Here is a 24,929-nt window from a genome sequence, read left to right on the forward strand (position 1 = left end):
AGCTATTTACAACCACATGAATTTCAACACATTAACTGTCATGATGAGAGAGAGGGTAGCACAGAGGATAGAGAAGTGACCATGGAAACAGAAGACTTGGGGTCAAGTCCTGCCTCTGATACACACTGTGATGGTGAACACATCACTTAACTGCTCTCTGCTCCAGGCAGCTCTCTAAGACAGTAACCTGCAGAGAGTGCTGACCTGAACTGGTAGAGGAAATTCCTCACTGGGAGTTCCCAATACTAAATGAAATCCTACATCCAGACCCTATCCCTATTATATCATAGCACTTTTTTTCAGTACCTTCTCTGAAGTCTCCATCATTTCTTTGTCTAGTGAATCTCTCTCTCTCGGGGAGGATTCATTTTTATTTATTTTGAACTTGATACCAAATAAAATGAATGCTTCCACATGCACAGTAAGGACAGAATAAAGAATTACACATAAAACAAATCTATTACGTGCAACTAGCTTTTCTTTTTAAGTACAATATATAGTAAATCTGACATTTAACTTTCAAAGCTGTCTTGCTTCTTCTGTGATTCATTCTGGCCTTCATAGGACCATAAATTAAGAGCTGGAAAAGATCTGAGAGGTCCCTGAATGAGGTCTCCCTTATTTTACAGCTGAGGAAACTAAAGCTGAGAAAGGTTAAGTATTTGAGGCAGGATTTTAACTCTGGTCTTCCTTAAATCTAGCCTTCTGTCCTCTACACCATCTAGATGCCTCATGCTTAGTATAGTGAATATCACATATTGGGCACTTAAAAAATTCTTGTTCATTAGCTGATTGAATAGGAATTTTCTATATCTCCTAGTGAATATTAATGCTTTTTGAGTCTGAAATTTAGTATGATTTGATTCTTGTCTATAGAAAGTTAAGACTAAATGAAATACTATTTAGCTATTTTTGTAAGCCATGAGGAGAAAAATCTATGCAAATTTTTTCTTCTGGGCAAATTTGTTAAAGTAATGCTACAGTAAACCGTTTTAATTAAATTGTTTATTTCAGTGGCATCAATTAACTCTGCTAAGATGGCAAGGTACCACTTAGAGCCATAATTTTATACCTATAATATATAAAAGTAGAAAAGCTAAACAGCATCTACATAAGATTAAAAAACAAAAACCAAACTATGGGCCATCAAAGATACCAAGAGTGCAAAGACACAAAACAACCCAGCTTCCTCCCACAACGCTATAGATTGAATAGAAACTGGGAAATCTAAGAAAAAAAACCACAATAAGCAATTTTCCAGCCCAGGTCAACCTAGTGAGACAACCAGAGGCCTCTGGTCTCTGGGAAGGGATCAACCCAGTAAGGGGCAGAGCCTTCTAGGACAGAGATCCAAATGAGGCCTGCAGGTTGTAGATCCAAACTATGTACTATGCAAAGAACAGGATGAAAAGCTAGCTGGCGGTTGTATTCTCTGTCCCTGGGGTTGGGTCACAGATCCAGGATGACCTAAATGATCAGTTCAGAAGCAGAAAGGACCAAGCCTAAAAGATGTATACTGAAAAAGGAGCAAGAACTGAAACGAGAAGTTGCTGTACAGTCTCCTAACCTCATCTGCGGTTGTGAATTAAGCCCACAGACCTAGGCTAAAGCCTGCAGCTGAGTAAGCAGGGCAAGGAGTTCAAAACAAATATGAACCTGCAAGTCTATAACTCTGAACTTGTAGAGCTTTACTCAGATAACAAAGGATTGGGTCAGTAGCAGATAAATGGAAGTGCAACTCTGACTAAATCTGCAGTTACGTCATCCAGATCTAAATCAGGGTGGGGAATATGCAAAGCAATTTTTTTTTTACCAGAAAGGCAATGATTAGACTTCACTCTAGATGAGACCTCTTAAGACAGGTCTGAGCTGTACTTGAGATCCTTTAAGAATATAGCACTTAATAGCCAAAGAAAGCAGTAACAGGATAGGATCCTAAAGAATACATATCAAGATCCAAAAAAAAACCCAAAACAAAACAAAAAAAGAAGCACTGACATTCCTTCCATAAGAATCTAGCCCCTGAGACAAATTTTTGGGTAGAGTTAAACAAAATAGATATGCACATGTGTGTGCACAAACACCAAAGTCACAAAATCACAGAAGAATAACTCCTTACCACCTATATGCAAAGTCTCAAAAAAAAAAAAAATCAAAAAACTCCTGGTGGTTAGTCATAAGGGTAATGAGAATTTTTGGTGAAAAAATAAGAGATTAAAAAAACAATTAAAACAATATTATAGATGAGACGAGATCTTCAATTAGAATTGGAAAAGAAATGAGAGAGAAGGAGCTCTGGAAGAAAGAGAGAGAAGAAAAATTAACTTGGTATAAAAGGAACAAAACCGTACCCACATAAGAGACTCCCAGAAAATGAGAATGAAGCAAAGAGAAGACACTACAAGGAACATTAAGACAAAGACAAAAGACCTATTAGTCTTCTAATGGAGAAAATATAAGTTACTTCATATCAAAAACAACTGACCTGGAAAACAGGTAAGGGAGAAAAAAATCCTAAAATTCGTTGGACTTCCTTAAAGCTATAACTAAAAAAGAAGTCTGGATACCATATTTCAAGAAACGTTGAAGAAAAATTACCCATACCTACTAGAATCAGAGAGCAAAATGAAAATAGAAAGATTCTTCCTAAAAGAAATCACAGAATACAAATTCCCAGGACCATCATAGCCAAAATCCTAATATCTGGTTGAAGAAAAAATAGTATAAGCACAAAGAAGAATATAAGATCTAAGAAGTCATTGTCATGAACACTCAGGATCTGGCAGCTGCAAATGGAAAGGAAAGATATTTGGAATATAGAGTAAGACAAAAGATCTAAGCTTACAACCAAGAATAACTGACCCAGGAAAACTAAGTATAATCTTATAGGGATAAAAATGGATGTTTATGAAATAGAGAATTTCCAAGATGTAAAGGCCAGGGGTGAACAGAGACAGTGAAATGCAAACCCCAGAATCAAGAGAAACATAAATGTTTTACATTTTAGCAACTGAATGGCAAGACCATTAAAGTATCTACATTCTAATAGGAAAGGGAAGAAACAAGTGATCCTCACTCCCATCCCCTGCAGAATCCTGTTAAGGAACATAAAAGGAATGAAATAAGACAAAGGGCCTAGGAGTATTTTTGTTATGTTTTAATGATATTAAAAGGAAGGGGGAAATGTGTGAAGAAAAGAAATACACTAGAGAAGAAAGAGGTCGGAAGGGTTTATTAAAATTCACATAAATTGGGTACATAAGTATAAGACTACACAAAGAGTTTTGAGGGAGGCAGGGGGGAAAGAAGGCGGTAGGCATCATTCACCAAGCTGTCAAAGTGATCTTCCTAAAGCACAAGTCTGTGTCACACATACCCCTGACTTTAGTAAACAGTAGCTCAAGATCCAATATATAATCATCCATTTGGCTTTTACCTGGTCCTTCCTACCTCTCCAGTCTTCTCATACCTTATTCCCCTACTCTATGATCTAATGATACTGTCCTCCTTGCTGCTCCTTAAATAAGATCCTTCATCTCCCAACTGTCTATTTTCACTGGCCATCCCCCTTTAGAATATGAGTTCCTTGAGGGCAGGGATTCTTTTTGCCTTTCTTTGAATTTCCAGAGCCTTGCACTTACCAAGTGTTTAATAAATGCTTGTTGACTGACTAAAATAAAACATATTTCAAGTACTATACCAAGATCTTTCATTCTCTATGATATCTTCATTCTACCAGACTTTAAAATACTTTTTGAATGTAGCCAAACTTGAAAGTCAAGCAAAGATCCAAAAACTTCTCAAATTAATTTATTTGAAGCAGTATATAGCTTATAAGCTATATACATATTGCAAATAATTAGCTGCAGCTAACCTCAAAGAAACTTTCTTCTGAAATTTAAAAAATTAGGAACTCAGAGATTGTTTTCTATCAATATCAGTTTTAAACTATTTTGAAATTATTTGTAATAAAAAAAATGTGAATTTTAATATAGTACTTAGAAAAATTTTTGTTTTAAATTCAGTACTGTAGTAAAGCAATTAAATGACTCAGATTCAACCATTTATTAATATTATGTAAATCCCAATTTTCCTATTATTTGGAAGGTATTTACTGATTAGTAAAGGGGACTCTGAATAACTCAGCTATTTTAAAAAAGAATTAAATGATGATTTTTTTGTTTGTTTAAACAACACGTTTGAAATCATGAAGTAGTTAATATTTATACTTTTTCAAATAGAAAACTACTTGGTGCTTGGATTCTAGAGTCAGAAGACCTAGGTTTGAATCACACCTCTGCCATTTGTCTTGTGACATTTGCCATGTGACTTTGGACTAGTCACTTAACTCCTATAAAGGCCTCAACTTCCTCATCCATAAAATAAAGCTGAATTAGGTGGCCTTTATGGTCCCTTTCAATTTTAGATATATGATCCTATGAGCTGATTGTATATTTGTATACTTCAGTACTATATATCTTTTAACCCAAATTGATAGGAAAACTTATTCAGCAAATTTGAAATAAAATCACTTGAATTCTTCAATGTGATAACATTTAATGTACCATAATTTCCAAATATCTAAAACAGAATTTCTTCTTGCTTTAGCAAGTTCTATCTGGATGAATGGGGAATATGAACAAACTTAAGCCAGATTCTTTTTCTAATTCTCAGTGACTTAAATACTTGCCTTCATCTGTCCTGTTAATTTCATGCTCACTAAGCCTTGAACTGCTTGGTCTAGAAGGTGATCCCAAAGATGGTTGCAAGGAGGGAAGTTCATCAACATCTCTCAAGTTCGCAAGCATGTCTTGTAATTTGGACCTGTTGGGCCCTAGCCAAGAAAAAACCAAAACAGAGTGGAGTTACACAAATACATCAAAATATAGCGAAAGGACTGATGACATGAAAGGTATTTACCAACTTGGGCTTATACCTTTGATAATAACACAACTACATGTAAACTAACAAGCAGTACTTATTCCCAGAAGATACAACTTTCTGGAATAAAAATAATTTCTTGAAATAAAATCTCATTTTGAATGTTATTTATACTGTGATGTTACTTTTATATAAAAGTAAGAATACTGAGATCCAACTAATACCATCAAAGGCAATATTAAATTCCTTTAACCAAAGAGTTAGAAATATTTATGTTATACTTTAAATTGCAGATTTATGTGATAGATTCTTTGTAGGGCTAATTTTTACTAATTTACTACTAACAACAGCAGCTATTAAAAAAAAAAATAAACTGAGTTTACTGGCTTACATCCTGAAGCTACAGTACACAGGTGAAGTCTCATGCCCTGCTGGACACTTACCTGGGCTTTGATCCATCATTCTCCCACATCCCTGTTTTGACTGTTTTATATAGGATAGAGGCTGAAACAGATCTTCGGTAGTTTTTCCTGTTATAAGTTTAATTAAGAATGGGAAAATATCTTACCCATAGTCCATTATGGTTTTTTCCTATACCAGCAAAGAATACAACTATTTTCAATCAATTTAAACTAATTCCTAGAACTATATTTAAAGACAATATGACTTTGGTACACAATTTGACTGGAAATGTTTCTATTAGATTTCAATTAAAATAACAAATTTCTGATAAATAATAGCTCAGTTCAAAAATATTTATTGTGGTCATAAAACAAATGTTTCTAGTTAAATGAAACCCTGTGGATCGTTTGTTTTCCCTAGACGTTTCCTTTAAGCCTTGATTATTCATTGACCAAAAGAATAAAAATTGGTAAACAAGAAGTTCTTTCACACCTCTGTCTTCAATAAATGATATAAAATTTCTAACCCAGAGAAAACTTCTACTGATCCAAGCTGAAATTCAATGAGAAAAACTATACCATGGTAGATGTGTGAATATGGATTATAATCTCCATCTGAAATAAGATAAATCATTCCTCACACTTAGGAACACTTACAGTCAAATAGTGCAGCTTTCAACAACAAGCACTAAGTTCTAATTATAGCTGTACTTTTACATTAGATAAGCTAAAATTTTATCAAGATAAACATAAAGTCTATACAGTTCCTAACTAAAATCTAAAATCCCACAAAAGGGTATTTTATATTTTAAAATATTTATTTCTTATAGAAAAAACTACTCAATAACGTATGCAAGTTTGATTTAAACCTCATATTTTAAAAATTAGAAAAGTTTTATAACTACTGGTTTTATGCTCTTATTTATGATGACATAAATGCTCTTTCTTCACAAAAATTAATTTCTCCTTATCAGCTCTCAATAAACAAGTAGCTACAAGGCTAATTGCTTAGAATTCTCTATTTTTTATACATGGATATCTGGATAAATTTTTTCAAATGCAGTAGATGAAATTTTCACCTCTTACTAATAATCTCAACTGACTCTGCAGTAACTTGCCTTGAGAAAGCAACAATGGATGTCATTTTTAATTGTTCCATTTATGCTTTGTCTGCGTGAAAATTGGCTACAATTTGTATTATCTTCACTGAATATTCTCTAAATGCTACAAATAAGTCCAGACAACTTTAAATGAAGAGAAGCAAATGTTATAGTATTTCCAAGCAGCTACCATCTTGTAAGAATACTGTTAACATACTAAAAGTAGCAGGTCCTTCAAAAGAATAAACTTCATTACACCAAGTGAAGAAAAATAAAACAGCATCTGTCAACATACAAGTTTTCCTACGAGCTAAAGTCTGAGCTTGCTTCACAGTCTCACAAAGTGTCTCGAAGCATGAACCTGAAAGTGAGTAAGGTAGGAACTTAGCCTCTTTTTCCTACAAAATTTTTAGTACTTTTTAGACTTTTTGTTTCAGTTTTAGAAAGTCAGCTAACCCCAACAATTCTCTACTGCTTTGTGAGCAGGTCCATAATGGATATGATGCACAGGGCTAGAAATCTCATTCCAGATTCTGTTTTTGAATTGACACACCTCAAAATATATAAAGCCATCTGATATTATTAAAAGTACAAATGGCCAACAGCATTAAATTATAAAGATTTTTTCGTGTCTTATTTTGCACTTTGTGCCCTGCATAGCATATAATGGTGATGATGAATGAACTGTGCGCTATGACTGCAAAGAAAACTCAGGGATAGAAATTAACTCAGTTTCTGGCACCTAAGAGGAAAAAGAGCCATTTGCTAAAAGTGAGCTCATAAATTAATAATATATGCAAATTTTCATCACTGAAAGTTCTAGATATTTTTAATTTTAAAATTTCTAAGCAATAAGCTTTTGAATATCCATATGTCACCATATAATTAATACATAATATGCTTAGCATTGGCATGGACTCCAGATTTTTTTCAGCTATGGGCTAGAAATACTATGATTTAAAGATCAGTGATTTGTTATTTTCACATGTAAATGGCATTAATTTCAACCCCTGAGAACAAGCAAATAGGAAAGAGGTCAGGAACAGCAAAGTAAAAGAGTAAGTAATTTTAGGAAAACATTGAAAGAAAATTTTGAGGGTATGAAATAGGCAAGATTTATGGTTTGAAGATACAATGTTTTCCACTTACTCTTCACCGCCTTTTTGCCCTTTCTCTCCTTTTTGTATTGCTCCTTGAGTTTGGTAATTACTCCCTGGTCCACATTCCAGGCTTCAGGCATGAGACACTGGTCTTCCTTTTCTAAACAGAGTAAAACAAATGAAAGACAACTTTTTTCAATAAAATACTGAACACCATAAGTAATTTTGTCTGAATGATACAGCAATGGCCACACTCTTCATCTTTGTACTTTTGTTTATAAAAACCAGAACATGCTAAATCAAAAAGAATGTGAAAGTCACTTGTAACAGGTTGTTTTTGAGAACAATTTTCAGATTAATTTCTGGTGTAATACTATTAACTCTTTTTTTGAAGAAACATAGAAAATTTAGATAGCTGAAATTTAAGAAGAACAATACTAAGTGGTTCCCTGTTATTTCTTAGCAAATGAGTCATGAAAAAGAAGCCATACTCCTTTATTTCATTTTCCAAAAGACATGAGATGCTATGTAATTATCATAACACTGTTAATTTCTAAAGTCTGTATATAGCTCTCTAAGAGTTTGTGTAGATAATCTTCAACTTTAACGATGAATAATTCCAATGACTGTGATGTATCGATAACAAATGATTAAAGATTTTTTGGTATAAAGAATGGTATGGTAATGGTACAAAGAATTTTGCTTTGAAGAACAATTGTAACAACTCATTTACTTAAATACCCTTCGGATCTGTAATTTTAATAGTTTGGGTTCTCTCTGTGTGAAAGAAGATCAAAATCCCTTGAGTAGGCAACTCCAAATATTGATGACTGAAAAAAAATCACCTTGGTGGCCAGTCTTCTAGTGATGCATCTTATTTGCTAGTCAGATATTTAAGTCTTTTCAAACTTGGTAAAACCTACCAGAGCTTTTGTGTTCCCCAGACATAGTCTATGAGAACCTAGAGTAACTTCCACATTATAACACAAAACAGAGGTAAGACTTTAATGGAGAAAACAAACCTTTATGATATTAAAAGCAGAAAAAGGGTTCATTTTCAATGCATGAAATTTTAAAAGGACATGCATAACCCTTTGTTTGACTGTTTTACATAAACATAGTACTCATTTTATTTGGTATTTGTTATTTAATTCAGATTAAAAATTCAATGGACAAAAATTAAACTAATAATGGAGAAAGAAAAACAAGTGACTTCAAACAGGAGTGAAACTGAAGACTTTTCATTATTCAAAGTAAATAAAATGCAAACACTAGGATAAGCTATAAAAATCAAGCAGAATTTTGAAATATTTCAATTTCATTAAGTTTGATAAGATTTTTTAAGAACGATACCACACTAGGATTGCTGGATACAGGTTAAAATATGCAAAAAGCTAAAATACTTATGCAGGAATAGTTTGTTTTAAAATAATAAAGTCAAATGGTAATAATTGTCTACACAGTCAATAAAACTTCTCTCTGTTAGAATAGGAAAAACTTTTACAAAAATACTCTATTTTCAAATTCTTCTAACCATAAAATTTTCAGTATCAGAATCACGTTGGTTAACTTCTATCAAAAAGGAAGGAGATAGTAAGTCAGCCCAATCCAGATTATAAGTAAAATTAACTAACCCTAAATTACTACTCAGAACCAAGCAAATTTTTCACTGTGAGTGGGCTCACTATTCTTTGAGTAAAACAAAACAAGTTTGCCCTTCCTACAAGTTAAGCATTTAATATTTCTATTACATTCAAATAGCAACATGTGCAAAACGTTTTTTTGACTTTAAGTAGTTGTGATGATTCTATTTCAAAATCCATCACCATATTATATTCCAAGGGGAGAAAAGGATCACTGATGAAAAAAAATTACAGACATGGAAATATGTCGCTTATAGATAGATACCGAACATTCCATCACGACATCAGGGTCTCTGAAGAATCAAACCAATAAGCACTTCATGTGACCCAAAGTCCAAAGAAGCTCAGCAACCACTAGGTGGCGTGATGGGCAAAGTGCTGAACTTGGAATCAGAAGAACCCACTTCAAATCTTGTCTTTTATTTATTTATACATACTAACTGTGATCTTTGTAAATCCTTTAACCTCTCTCAGGCTGCTTCTTTATGTGTAAAATGAGGATAATAACACATCTACTCCACAGGGTTCTTGTAAAGGATCAAATGAAATCATACAAAGAACTTTATAAAGTTCTTTGCAAAGTTTAAAGCTTTATATAAATGTCATATATAAACAGCCCAGATCACATTAACAATGACTACTTGTACCATTGGCACACAATATGGGAATTTGTTTTGCCTGGCTGCATACTTGTTACAAGAATTTTGTTTCTGTCTTTTTTTAATGGTGAATCATAGAAAGGCTAGTTTAATTTTTCTTAAAGGTAATGAAACCTTCCTTCACATTTAACTGATCCAGGGGACTACAGCTTATACTAACATAGATTCCTAGCTACCAAAGGACAAAAGTCTAGAGAAAGGAGTCAGTTTGATCCTCCGTCTTGAAAGACAGTAACGACTGCATGCCATCAAGGCAAAAGTGAAGGCAATACCCAAATGAATCAATACTGCACCTTTGCTGAATATCCTTTCCATATTGCTAAGTACATGTTTTTTTAACATGCAAGATGATGTACAAGTATGTAATTTTGTTCCAATACTGAACCTGAAACACCAAACCAGGAAGAGTCAGACCCCTCATCCAAAATATTTGACATTAATCATCAGGACTGGATTAGAATGACCCTGTAGATGAAGTGGTGGAACAGCAATGTAATGAAAGAGAAACCCAGAGGAAATGGCTGCCTGATAAGAAGTGCCTTCTACTCACTCACAGCCACTGTGCTACTAATAGCACTTCTGGCCATTTATCTCGAATCCTATCAATAAGACAGGGATAAGATCCCACTACCTAGAAGGATTAGGAAATAAACTGTTCACAAGCATTCATAAACTAGAAACAGATGTTAAAGTATTCTGAGTATTGAGAACTATGCCTTGAAGATGATACATGTAAATTGCTATTTGCTGAATTTGTGTAAGTTTTATTTGGGAGTGATTGTAATCTCTAGACCTACTAGCTATAGTAGTTCTAGAACCTTGCTGAAGACTATTATTTTAGGTATGGTCTAAGAAATGTACTAAATGGATTCTCTGGGTTAGTACTTGGGCCTCCCCAGAAGCTAGAGACTTTTTCAGAATGGGAGATATGGATAAATGTGTCAAATGCACTCCAGTTCATTTGCTGAGGATGTGGGGTGCTGCACCAGTTTTAAGAGGTGACAGCCTCTACTAATATTTCAGAACTGTGAACTATAACTTTCTTTATCAATGGGACTTCCATTAAGGGGTCAGTGAGGCCCTAGTAGGTTCCATTCCAGCACAGGTCACAGGTACTTTCCCCCTTCTTCCCTAGTAGAAATGATAACTGCTCAAAAAAGGCAAATGAAGCACTTCTTACCTCTGTCTCTGACTATCTCTTAGGCTTTGTATCTGTTTTCCTGAGCATAGACGGGCAAACAGCAATTCTGAGATGGACATTCTTCACTTTGGTGGCAGGCACCATGAGTCCCAGAAAAATGGCCAGTTCAGGATACTGTTTACTACAGCATCAAAGTGAAAGGCCTCTCTGTACTGTTCCCAATACACTACACCAAGTGGTCAATCCCATAATTGTCCTCTCTATCTATGGACCAAAGGGCAGAATTTTTGAGGTGCTTTTTTTTTTTTCCAATAACAACATGGAGATGAAACTCTATCTGCATAACTCCTAAGTCCCCACATAAGGAGGGTCAAGATGCTCAGGAGAAATTAAAACAAAAAAACAAACAAAAAAATAAAGCAAAGATTAGTTAAACTTGTGACCGTGAAGTTCTTAGGGGCTGGTTTCTTGCTAAGGATAAGGTTTGCTATTGAACCTAGCAGCAGGAAAGGCTTCATAAAATATCTTCTTCACTACCTTACTATAGATGACCCTAACTAGTGATGAGGACTACTGACTGCCAGAAATGTTACCATCTAACTCTAGTCCTGATGCTACACTTGGTCACTGTCAATGCTCTCCACTGGGAAACCCAACATGAATTGCAAATATCTGACATGCTCTACCACATGGACCATGTCATTAAGATCTAGGTATTAGTGTTGGGGGAATGTGAAACCTCATATTTTTGGTTTTTATTCTCCTCCATATTTGGTTATTCCTTCCAGGGACTGTTAACACTGCTTGTTGTCATTCTGTTTTTGTTTTAGATGAATTAGGCTTTTTTTCTAAGTTTTCTATGTCACACTAAGGTCAAAATTATCTATAAAAATCCATAGGGCTATTTAAGTAGTAGAAAACCCATAGATGATCATTAGACTCAAAGGGTGAAGGGAGGTTGAGGAGAATGAAGATTAAGAAAAGGTCACCGGATTTGGCAATTAAAGGTTAATGGTTTTCCAGGTCACCTGAACAACAAATTGAAGAACTAGACATTTTCTATAACCCTACTACCCCCTCAAACCTCTCCAAAACAGAAATTGTACACCAAAGATAAAGCAACTTCAGTTTTCTCCATGGTCTAAGGACACTCAAAATCTAAGACAGTTTAAAAAAACCCTCAAACTCATTAACTAAATTTCACTAACTCTGAGATCACTGAGTATACTTTTTTCATGCCCTAGGCTACACTAGTAGCCTCAAAAACCTGATATTGGCTTACAACAAAATCTACCCCAGCACCACAACTCCTCAGCTCACTCTTTTCCAACACTTATGAAAACCTTGGCTCCAGGCTGCAAAAGTTTACCCAGGCCACAAATGACAGTTTAATGTGACCACAGCCTTTCAAGATCAAAAGCCTCTTGGGGGCCACAATCCCCTTTCACTAGCACTGCAAAGCTCTTAACTGTCAGTGCCAAGGTGAAAAACCCTGTAGCACCAAGATGGCAGCTCTCTGAAAGATCCATGCTGGGGACAACATTGTAATGGAATCAGTGTAGCAAAGCTCAAAACTGCCAATGATAGGCCAGAGAACTAAGAAACAAAGAGTAGGACACGACACTAAGGTGGGGCGGGGGGGAGAGTGGGACCACGCAATAGGCAAAGGTTGTATAGCATTCCATTAAATCTGAGGAAAAAAACACAGCATCCAGCCGGAACTAGTTCTGACCAAAAATCATCCAAAAGTAACTTGGAGCAGAGAGAGACCTAACACTGGTGAACTCTGAACTGCCCAGCACAGGAAAAAGTTAAAAACTTTTGATATCCAGCTGCCAAGGAAACCACCATCAGAGGGCACAGAGAAAGAAAGTAAATAGGAGGAAATCAGGAGTGAGGGAAAAGATGTCAAAAAGGAGAAAATTAGAAGATTTTGAACATAAACAGATAAATCAACAGGGAAAACATTAAGAACAGAAAGAAACATGGTTGACAGAACCAGCAAATGTTTTCAGGCATCTATGAATAAATACTACAAAATGAAGGAAAATGACACAATACTTGCTAAGGAAGAGGTTCCTGTGAATGTAAAGAAAACATGGGACATATAATGGTCAAAATAACGGACAGAATAGAAAAAATGTATTCTATGATGACAAATCTCACCAAAGAAACAAAAGAGAGAATAATTGATTGGGAATACAAATATACAGAAGTCAATCTAGAAGAAGAGAGCAAAAAATAATAACTTTTAAGGAAAATATGCTCACTATGCAAGCAAAGCATGCTGATCTCCAAAATAGCATGTAGAGAGACAACCTAAGGATCATAGGTCTATGAGAAGAATATGATAGGACAAAAAAACCTCAACATCAAAATGCAAGAAGTAATAGAAAAGAACTGCCCAGAACTTCTGAACACAGAAAATGAAATACCAACTGAAAGAATTCAAGGTCATCTATAGAAAAAAAAAAGAGGAGAGAAGAGGAAAAGAGAGGGAAAGGGAGGGGAGGGGAAGAGAGAAGAACAAGGCTGCAAACTTCAAGACATAGTGATGAAATGAACAATTCAATTCAGAAGCAAGTTATGCAAGCAATCAGGTTAAAGGAAATTCAAATAACACAAGACTATTCTATAAACAATATCATAGAAGGGAATGGAATAATTATGTTCCAAAGCAATGGAGCTCAGGATGTAGCTCAGAAGGACATACCATACAAATATGAGCTTAACTATACATGAAAAAAGATGGGCATTCAATTGTGAGGCGTTTTAAACATTTAAACATTTTTTAGAAAGAAAACCAGTACTACAGAGACTATTATTTACTTCTTAAACACTCCAAACAACAGAAATGCAAGAGAAATTAACACAAGCAATAGTCAAGGACAGCAACAGAGTGAAAGCAGAAAGACCAATAAAAAGTTTGTTTTTAAATTACACAAGGAGACAGGAGTAAAAGTGGAAGTTTGATGGAGGTAAGAATGACGAAAGGGGGACAGGCATTATGGAGAGAACCTAGCAACAACTTCTCTACAAGTGAATCAATATTTTTTTATTTGTTTTTGGTGGGATTACATTACAAAATGGGAGGCATATTAAGCAATGTAGTATTGTATTTACAGCAGGAGAGGGGGAAAATAAAAACTTGAATAAAGAGTATTAAGAGATAGAAAGAAAATATACACCGATAACTTTAAATGTGAATGTACTGCACAATCCAACAAAAAAAGAAAAAGAGGAACAGACTGGATAAGAAAACAAAATCCTACAATCTGTTCCTCAAAAGAAATACATTTTAAAAATAAAGACAAACATGGCAGGGAGGTGGAAAATTTTACTATGTGTCAAGTGAATCCAAAAAAGTAGGAGTTACAAATCATGTTACCTAAAAAGGCAAAAACAAACATTCAAAAAAACATAAAGGGATAAACAAAGAAAATATGCTGAAAATGAACTATAGATGGCAAATCAATATTATAATAAATTTAAATGCTCCAAATGCCTTTATTAGTATTTAAATTAATAAACGAAAATATTATCTGAGTTACATAAAGACATGAGCAAAAATACAATACTGACAGGAGACTTCAATATTCTCTCAGTTTTGCTGACTGAGAAACAACACAGAAAATATGAAACTGAACGAATTTCTGGAGAAACGAGTTAAAAAAAGACTTATGTGATTTTCTAAATGGGACAGCAAAGGAATATATATATATATTTCTCTGCACCGTCATGGAATTTTTTCAAAAACTGGCCATGAGATAGAGCTCGGAGATAGGGCTACAAATATAAAAAGACAGAAATAATTAATAAATCCTTCATAGAATACAATGCAGTAAAAATAGCAATTGGTTCAGGAATTACACACAAAACATACAGACTCAAATGGAGACATAACAATGAAATCTTAAATAATGAGTGGGACACAGCAAATTAAAAAATCAATTATATAAAAGAAAATGATCATGATGAAATAATATACAAAAATTTCTGGAACACTACAGCTAAAGTAGTCCTCAGGGAGAAAATTATATTCTTATAAACATGTATTAATAAAACTTTTTAAAGGATTAATTTAAATATGCATTTAAAAATGAGAAAGCCAACAAATAAAATTAAAATAAGCAAAAAGAGGAGACATTAAAAATTAGAGAGGAAACAAACTGGCAAAAAAACCCCACAGAAATGATTTTTTAAAACACTATAATCTAGTTCTTTGAAAAGGTAAATAAAATTGATAAACTCTTACTAATTAAATTAAAAGGAGAGCAAAATACCAAATCAATAAAATGGGAAATAATGAGCAAGGTAAAATCACAGAAAAACTAGAAGAAATAAAAAGAATAAGCAGAATATATTATGCATAATATATGTTAACAAAACTGAGTATGCAAAAGAAATAGAGGAATGCTTTCAAAAACAAAAAATACCCAAATAAGAGATTTTACGTAACTCAACCTCAGAAAGGGATAGAAGCTAGCTATAAAGGAACTGCTAAAGAAAATCCTGATGGATTCATAGGAGAAATCTAATATACATTAAAAACACAGTTAGAACCTATACTTCATAAATTATTCTCAAAAACTGAGCAAGAATACACTACATCAAATCCTTAATGAGACAAATAATAGTCCTAATACCTAAACCACAGGGAAAAAAAACCCAGAAAATTATAGGACAATATCATTAATGAACACTGCTCAAAAAAATTTAAACATAATTCTGTCACAGAGATGACAAGATTTACATGCTTATACAAGAAATCATTCATTGTGACTAAGTGAGATTTATACAAGAGATCTAAGTATGGTTCAACATACGGAAATAATCACATTAAAAATCAAACCATCCCAAACCCTATGATCCTCTCAATATTTTGTGCTAAAAACCCTACAAAGTATAGGCACAGAGGGACATTTTTTAATATCATGAGAAACATCCATCTAAAACCAAAAGTAAGCATTATACACAATGGAGATACACTAGAACCTTTCCCAATAAATATGAAAATGAAACAAGGTTGCCCACTCTCCCCACTATCATATGACATATTTCTGGAAATACTAGCAGCAGCAATAGGATAAGACAAAGAAATGAAAGTAATAAAGACTGGTAAAGAGGAGATAAAGCTATTCTTATTTGCTGATGATGATTTATTCAGAGAACCCTAATGAATCAGCAAAGATAGTAATTTAGATAATGAATATCTTCCATAAAGTTGCAGACTACAAAATAAATTCTCAAAAATCAACAGTCTTTCTATATTATAATAATAACAAAACACAAGAAATAATAATAGAAAGGAAAATCCCATTCTAAATAACTTAAAAAGCACATCAAATATCTGGAGTTCAACCTACCAAATCACACAAAAGACTTACATAAATTCAATTATAAAGCCTTCCTTTAAGAAATAAAAAACACAACTTAAATAACTGGAAGACTATTCAGTGCTCTTACTAGATCATACCAATATAAAAAATGACAATACTACCAAAATTAATTTATACTTTTAATGCTGTAACAAATTACGAAGAGGCTACTTCATAGAACTTAATAAAATAATATAAAAATTCATTTGGAAATTCAAAAGATCTAAAACATCAAAGAAGAGTCGAAAATAATATAATCACTAACAATGTTTGATAAAGAGGAAAACAAATTATCAGGAAAAAAGCTCCTTATTTGATAAAAACTGCTGGGAAAATTGGAAAGTAGTATGGCAAAAATGAGTATTAAACCAAGATCCTACCTCATATTCCACAATACATTCTACAACCTTAATATTATATGATAATTAAAGGAGAAAAAATCATAAATTTCTCACACCTATGGATAGGAGATGTACTCTTAACCAAATAAGAGATAGAAACAATTACAAAAAATAAAATATAACTTTGATTACCTGCAACTGAAAAACTTCTACACAAACAAAATTAAACACATTGAGCATAAAGGGAAGTAGTCAAAAAAAAAAAAACTATCAAATTTCTCAGATAAGGGTTCAGTACCTAAGATACATACATACACACACATGTATGCATATACATTTTAGATACCGAACCCTTATCACAGATATTTGTAGGTATATATAGATATGTGTGCATATAGAAAACTATGCACCTATATGTATGTATAGACATAGGTATATACATACATGCATATGTATCTATATATGTGCATATGTATATATACATATGTATATATAAATTCCCAGATAACTGTTCAAAGTATATGAACAAACAGTTCTCCAAGGAAAAGGTGCAAAGTACTCTCTACAACATCAAAGAATGCTCCAAATCAGTAAGAGAAATACAAATCAAAACAAGAAGTTTTACTTCTCTACCTGCAAATTGGCAAAAATGACAAAAAATGGCAACAAGTTGATGTTGGAAGGGCTGTGGAAAGACAGGCACATTAATACATTGTGGTTGGGTTATATGCAAATAAAGTTACTAAGATGTCCATACCTTTTCACCCAGAGACTTCATTACTGGGCTTATACCCCAAAGAAGCCACTGATAAGAATAAAGTTCCTATGTATACCTAAGAGTGGAATGTGTAGGGAACAACATCTATCCCATACATGCTAGACAAAATTTTCTTTAAAATATAATGAAACTGTTCTTGAGAATTAGTACAGGACATTAAGATTGACCATCTGAGTTAAAAAGCAGAGTCACAAAATGAGGAGTCAGATTGGTCCTCAGGCTTGACAGACACTGCTGACTGGGATAGGATCATGATAAAAAATGGAACTACGGAAGATGTACCTGACTCAATCAATACTGCATCTTTGTTGGACATCCTTTTCATGCTATTGTCAAACAAGCTTTTTAATTATCTGCTAGCTGGATAGGAGAGGGGTGGGATGTTATGGAGGGGAGGGTACATTGAGGGAAGGAGTAATCAGAATGCAAGGTATTAGGAAGCGGGGGGAGGGGAGTGATGGGGAGAAAAATTGGACATGTTACAAAGTGAGGTAAAAGCAATTAGTATTAAAACAATAGACTGAATTACTGAGAATAAATCAATGACATCTTTAGTTTGGAGAAAAGAATTTCAGTTTAAATTTCCTAGAGGAAGGTAACCTCAGGTAAAATTTGACAATTGATGGAAAAGTCAGTTTTAATGGTAAATTTGATTTTATGATTGCCATTTAATCAGGAACTAGAACATGTATAGAAAGGCATGTAAGCCACTTAAGACTTGCCTCAAAAGATGTTCCTTAGCCAAAGTGAAATTATAATCATATTTGAAACCTGGTTATTGGAACTTGCCATATTTTAGATGCTATGGGACTATTAAGTGACTGTTCTTCTGAGTCCAACTCCAGGTATGGGTAGCAAGAAAGGTGATCTGAGCCTCCAATCCATGATGCCAGTAAGCTGATGAGATGCTGGTATGAACTGCATAGGTAATCTCAAGGGAAGGGTGGGAGAGTGGCTGTTCAGCATGGACTGAGATGGGATTCTCCTGACTCAATCTCCTCACTGACACCTGGCAGACTTTAAGCCTGACTGAATGCAAGTGGATAATCTAATCCTGCCTGGAATTGACATGAAGTTGGGGTGATATTGTATCCCTGCAATGTCCTTACTATTGGTGACAATTTCCTACAGTCAAAAGATTTGTAAGCTTATTACCAGATCTATTCAATTATAGATTATTGGTAGGGGAACATCCAAGGTTGTCTAAAATTAAGCTATTAGGCATAGGGCTTTAGACCAACAACAATAAGTTGGAGTCCATTAATTCTTAGTAATACTGTGGAGACAATCAGGTCAATAGCTTGTGAAGTTAGCAACATAAATATTATTTGTGTCTCGGTTAATGTTCAAAAAAAAATAAAAATAAAAAAAATAAATTATGTGCTAGCTGGTTAATGGATATCTCAATTCATTCCAATTCCAAATCTCAACCACTAGACTGGCCTGAATTTGGCCTGGCCCAAAACAGCAACCCATTCTGTGTAACTCATGTCCATGTTCTCAAGTTCATCAAAGATGGTCCACTAAAGTGCTGAAGTCCTTCCTTACTATCTTATAATACTGTTATGATGCCAACAGAATACTCTGGCTCTCTATCTGTGATCCCTTTCTCCTGATATGGGATCAGACCATTGTCCCTTCCTTTTTTTAATTCTTTGATGACATCATTTTCTCTTATTCTTTGAAGTTCCCTGTTGGTTATAAGTTACAGCTTGCCCACACCTATTGTTTTCCCTCTGTGTGATTTGACTTTTAGTCCTTCTGGGAAAGCTGTATTCTAAATTTTTAATATGTAGACATATTCAACAGAAATACTCTGGTGCACAGTTATTCACAACCATGGGAATATATACTGTAAATTACTGCTTTTAATAGGACATATGTACCAAAATATGATTCTGGACTCAGGATGACATGATCAAGACACATAAGTTAATACTGTACAGGGAGAGTTACCCAAGGCTAAGAAAATCAGGTTAAGTATTCAGGATACTAACTAATAAGTTAATAATAATATACTTAGATGTATGGTTCCTCAAGAAAAGTTAGTTAACATGTTGACCATGTAATTGCCTAAAAAGTTCAAGTGAATCAATAATTGATTAGGAAGGCTAACAGAAGAGAAGACTGTTAAGATAGGAATAATCTTTTTTTTGGTGGATCTATAATTATATAACAGGGCAGCTAGGTGGGTGGCACAGGGGATAGAGTATCAGGCCTGGAGTCAGGAAGACCTGAATTCAAAAGTGGTCTTAGACACTTACTGGTTGTGTGGTCCTGGGCAAGTCACTTAACCCTGTCTGCTTTCACTTCTTCATCTGTAAAATGAGCTGGAGAAGGAAATGGCAAACCACTCCAGTATCTTTGCAAAGAAAAACTCCAAAACAATCAGACATGACTGAAGATGACTGAAAACCTCATGAAGAGTCAGACGTGATGAAAAATGGAAACGAACAACTAGATTATAAGACAGCTCCTACAAAAAGTTTAAGATCATATGTAGTTGACATCCAATTCCTAAAGGTAGGTTCTTAGTGCATAGATTACGGAGCATAAGGGATATGAGAGTGGAAGGAGGATTTAATGTATCCATCAGGAAAGAATGGCTATGTCTGCTTAAATGGGAGTCTAATCCTATTGATTCTAAGATAAATGAATAATAGTAAAAATCAATAAAACATCTGTCAGTCAATCTCTCAAAGGAAAGAGACAAACTAAATTTAGAACCAGTCAAGAGAGAATTAACCAACAAGAGTAGTCCTACAAAAAAAGTGATGAAAATATCCAACAAAAATCCTTAGGGATATACTGAAAGTCCCAGCAGAATAACTGTCTGACTTGAAACAAATTTTCCAGAAATCACCAATATTGAAACATTTCACAATAATATAAGTGGGACATTTTTTGATTTTTAATAATCATTTTTTTGATCCTATCTAAAAGATATAGTGTTGAAAGATATCTCTATTTTTACTTCAAAATTACCAGACCTTCTTAACCAAAATTTTCCTTTTCTTAGTTAAATAACTTTTATTTGGAAAGGGAAAAAACATGTTTTTCAAACTTTTCAAGTTGAGTGAAAAAGGAAAAGTGCATTTTTTTCTCCAAAATTCACACGGAAGATTACTAGAGTTTAGCAAATTTCCTAATTCTTTCAGGTTTTACTTTACATAGAGAACCCCTTCACAATTCTACACAGAACACTTGCACAACAGGCTTTTGTATCATGTTTTTACTAAATGAAGTTGTGATATAGTAGACAAATATTTGGATTAAAATGGTAAGCTTCATAATTCTAATACCTATATGACCTTTACCATTTTGTACTCCCATTTCCTCATCTACAAAATAAAGATTTATGTTAGATGGCTTCTAAGATCATAACTAATGCGAAAGCTGTAACTGTAAAAACAAGGACAATATACTTTTGATTTGTAGGAGTCTTTTTGTGTGAATTTTAACCCTATACTAAATAGATTCAAGTAAAGGTAAAGTTGTTTAGCTTTTAAGAAAGTGATTGAGTGGAACCTTAGGAAATAAGGCAGCTTTGCAAAAATGACTGCCTTAACAGGAGGCAGACCATCCAGAGCCTGCATACTGAGCAAGGTCATACAAGACAGAATAATGTTCAAAACAGCCAATGAAAAATTATATTAAGTGACTTTGTCCAACAAAGGGGGATGCCAACAAAGACAGTTTTCAGCACAGTCCAGCATAATTTTCCAATGTGACTGAGGAGGTACAAGCCCAAGCCAAGACCTTTTTCCCTTATATCGGGAGGGTTTTTGTCCCATTTGTCTGAAGGGCCCCCAGAAAGTCTGACCTTTGGTCAATTCCCTGGATTCCCCTTCCATTTCTCCCAGGCCAGATACTCCCAATCTTCTATTTAGCATTCTTTTGATATTCCTCCCTTTGATCCTATTACCAGCCACTCCCATCAAGATCCTCCCTAGAGTCTACTGTATTCACCCCAGGGTACACATCATTCCCATACTGCCCTATCAAGACCATTCCTGGGGCCCCAGACTAGTTGGCAGCACCTGGATTCTTACTTCAGTCTTTTTCTGTATGTAAGGTCCATCTTGCCTCCATGAAGGCGCTGAGATTCAATTCAGCTCAGACTCTGTCTACCTAGGATTCTATCTGTCCCGCTATAAGCGTTACAAAACCTTAGGTTCCTTTAGAGTCAACCCAGTAAGGCGAATCTTTAATTAACTTTGTTTTTCTTTGGCTTTAAGAAGGCTTGTGTCAAATTTATTTGAGCAGGATCCGGCGTGTTGGTATTTTGGGGTCCCCAACACCCCTGAACCTCAACATGACCAGAGACGGGCCAAGGAAAGTGTAGGTAGGCTATATGGCTCAATCTCCAGAGGCAGAAAGAGTAGAGGGATACCCAAAAAAGCCTCAGGGTGGTCAGAAAGGCCCATTATATTCATAAAGCCACAGGGTGAAGATCTAAGAAGTTCCAGGGAGTAGCAGTGGGTGGTGAGCAGCACAAAGAGCAGCAATGCTCACACCAGACCAACCCAGGCCCAGGAGCTTCAAGGTCCCTAGTACCCTGTCCTCCTATGCCATAGAGGACCCTGAAAATCCAGAACTTTGAACCTCAAAAATCCAGAATGGCCCAACCCTGGAGGTAGAGTCTGGTATGGGAAATCAGGGCAAAATCAGCCAGGACAAACCACCCAAAAACACCCAAAAGTAATCACCCTACCTGAAAGTACAATTGAGGGCAGTTTGGCCACAAAGCTCCAATTCAGGAACTAGTTAGAGAAATGAGTACAAGTAAACTATTTTTTAAAATCCACACTGACCAATATAAAAAATCACTTCAAATCAAAAGAACATCCAAAAGAAACAACTATAACAATTGCAAACAGAAACTCAGAGGAAAAAATGGACTTTCCAAAAGGACTACATGGATACCTAGAAGAAATGAAGCAATCACAACAAATAAATAAAAGCTCTGGAGGAAAGAAATGAGTAAGTAGGTTAGAAAGCAAAGTGTTCAAACTTATCCAAGAAATAGATCCTCTAAAAAAAAAACCAAAAACTGAAGAGATCAAGGGAAAATCAATGATTCCACAAGGCAGCAAAAAATATTACAACAAAATCAAGACTGAAAAAATATTAGAAAATCAAAGATATATGATATCAAAAACAAATGATTTGAAAAATGAGTCAGGAAGAGATGAATTAAGAATTATTGGACTTCCTGAAAACCATGATTAAAAAAAAGCACGAACACTATTTCAAAAACCAACCAACAATTAAATTAAATAAACATTAAGCAAAAGTAATTATTCTTCCAACATGCAACTTCATATCTCCAACTGTCTTTCAGACATTTCAAATTAGATGTCCAATAGACATCTGAAACTCAACCTGTTCAAAACAGAATACAGTATCTTTCACATCCCCCTACTCTGAACTACCTTATTACTACTGTGAAGAGTAATACTAAACTTCCAGTCCCTCAAGACAGTAACCTACATGTCATTCTCACTCTTTCTTACATCTCCCCTCCATAGCTAATCTTTTGCCAAGGCCCATCAATTTCACTTTTGCTACATCTATTCTTCCATAAGACAACTATACAAATATCTGAAGAGAATGAGTACATCTCTCTTAAGTATTCACACCTTCAGGTTAAACACCTCTAGTTTCTTCAGCCAATTCTCAATGACATATTTTCAAGTTCCCTTGCAGCCCCAGTCACTCTTCTCTGGAAAACTTCCAGCTTGTCATTCTAAATTATAATGCCCAGAACTGAATTGCTTTGTAAAATTTAACTAAGCCTCTTTAACAGAAATACCAAAAAAAAAAAAAAAAATTTACATTAAATTTTTTAGACCTAGGCAATGAATGATCTCTCCTACCTACTCCCTTTCTTCTCTTCTGCCTATAAACATATTCCTCTCCCTCACTTGCAAACAGCAAATTTTACCACATACTATTACTATCCCCAGTAACTATCCTCTTGTGTTAAACTAAGCAGCAGATATTCTTATCATTTGTTTCCACAAATCATCTTCTATCTCTCTTGTTGCCAAAAGCTTTGAAGCCTCTTACCTCTGTTCCCTATTCTGACTCACTGGCACAGCAGGCAGGATGTCAGGGTAACATCTACAACAGCAGCATAGGAGATGATGAATTTATTGATATGGAAACCAGACTGTCTGTGAAACCTCTCTGAATAAAGTCCCATGGGCTTTCCTCTTCATTATGGGATCATGTAAACTCAATTAGAAAGTCCTGCTTATCACAATCCAAAAGTTTAGGATGCTAAGATTAGGAAACCTTCATCTACCTGTAGCTTTTTCTACTATTTCTTCTCCCCCTCTCTCCTTGGCATTTTTTTATAACCTACTCTGCGTTCACTTGTCTTCCTGTAAGTTTCTGCGCAGCACTTCTAAAATTCCTGCATTGGGAGCATTTATCATGCACCATATGGTGACATATTGCCTTGTTGAAGCCTGCATATGGTCCTCTGCTAGAGAAATTATTTTTAAAGCATAATAATCACTCAATAGGCAACATAGAGGAAATTGGTGAGAATAAGAAGGAAGCAACAGATGTCAAATAAGGAAGTATGAAGAAGAATCAAAGTACAGGATGCCATTTAAAAAAAAGTATGACATAAAAAAGGTCATACTGACCACAAAGTGAGAGCAAGGGATGGCCAGTGGACAGCCTTATGTCTTCTGTCCATATCCTTGTGATGTCAAGAGAATGCATAAAAGGCCCTAATATATGATGAGGAACTCCTGGACCAAATCTAAGGGGAGCAGATCATACAAGATGGTCAGCTACGATTTGTATTGCTGAAAGAAATTCATGGAAACAAGATCATAAATTCAAGATCAAATCAAGATCAAATTTAGCATTTGAATTAAAAAAATTTCTCAGGATCAAGGGCTGTTATTCTCTTTATCAATCATCTGTATCTTTGAAAGGTCTAAGCTTGTTGATCTAGTTGAGTTCAAATCCAACCTCATTTAGTTTCATTAGTTTCAGTTGCCTTGTTTGTAAAACACTTAATAGCAGCACCTACCTCTCAAGATTGCTGTGAGAATAAAGAGATAATATTTATAAAGTGTTTTTCTAACTTTAAAGCATTATGTAAATGCTAGCTTTGTTATTAGTTCACATAATTCCACCTGACAGTTCTATATATTACTTAGAAGCAAGTTTCCAAACTTGTGGTATTGTGTCTAGGAATAAATAAAAAGTTTCTGCAGAAGTAGATTTACAAATCCTTAAAGTGAGATTAAGTGTGTGAGTGATAAAGAAAGAAAGGAAGACAGAGAGAGAGAGAGAGAGAGAGAGGGAGGGAAGAAGGAAGGAAGGAAGGAAGGAAGGAAGGAAGGAAGGAAGGAAGGAAGGAAGGAAGGAAGGAAGGAAGGAAGGAAGGAAGGAAGGAAGGAAGGAAAGCAGGAAGGAAGGAAAGCAGGAAGGAAGGAAAGCAGGAAGGAAGGAAGGAAGGAAAGCAGGAAGGAAGGAAGGA

General features: G+C 34.7%; 1 protein-coding gene across 3 annotated transcripts in view; it reads right to left on the reverse strand.

The window, feature by feature from the left end:
* The window catches only part of STRN (striatin), a 146,711-nt gene that overhangs the window by 30,402 nt on the left and 91,380 nt on the right, over positions 1 to 24,929 (reverse strand). For 2 of the 3 annotated variants that reach the window (XM_072634162.1, XM_072634160.1), the window contains exons 8-10: positions 7,532 to 7,642; positions 5,325 to 5,411; positions 4,691 to 4,834 (exon numbers count right to left, since the gene is read on the reverse strand). In XM_072634162.1, coding sequence (XP_072490263.1) covers positions 4,691 to 4,834; positions 5,325 to 5,411; positions 7,532 to 7,642 — 342 coding nt within the window. The remainder of the gene's footprint in view (positions 1 to 4,690; positions 4,835 to 5,324; positions 5,412 to 7,531; positions 7,643 to 24,929) is intronic. The other variant, XM_072634161.1, reaches the window with a different exon arrangement.

This window comes from Notamacropus eugenii, chromosome 1 (assembly GCF_028372415.1).
Source record: "Notamacropus eugenii isolate mMacEug1 chromosome 1, mMacEug1.pri_v2, whole genome shotgun sequence".
Lineage (NCBI taxonomy): Eukaryota > Metazoa > Chordata > Mammalia > Diprotodontia > Macropodidae > Notamacropus > Notamacropus eugenii.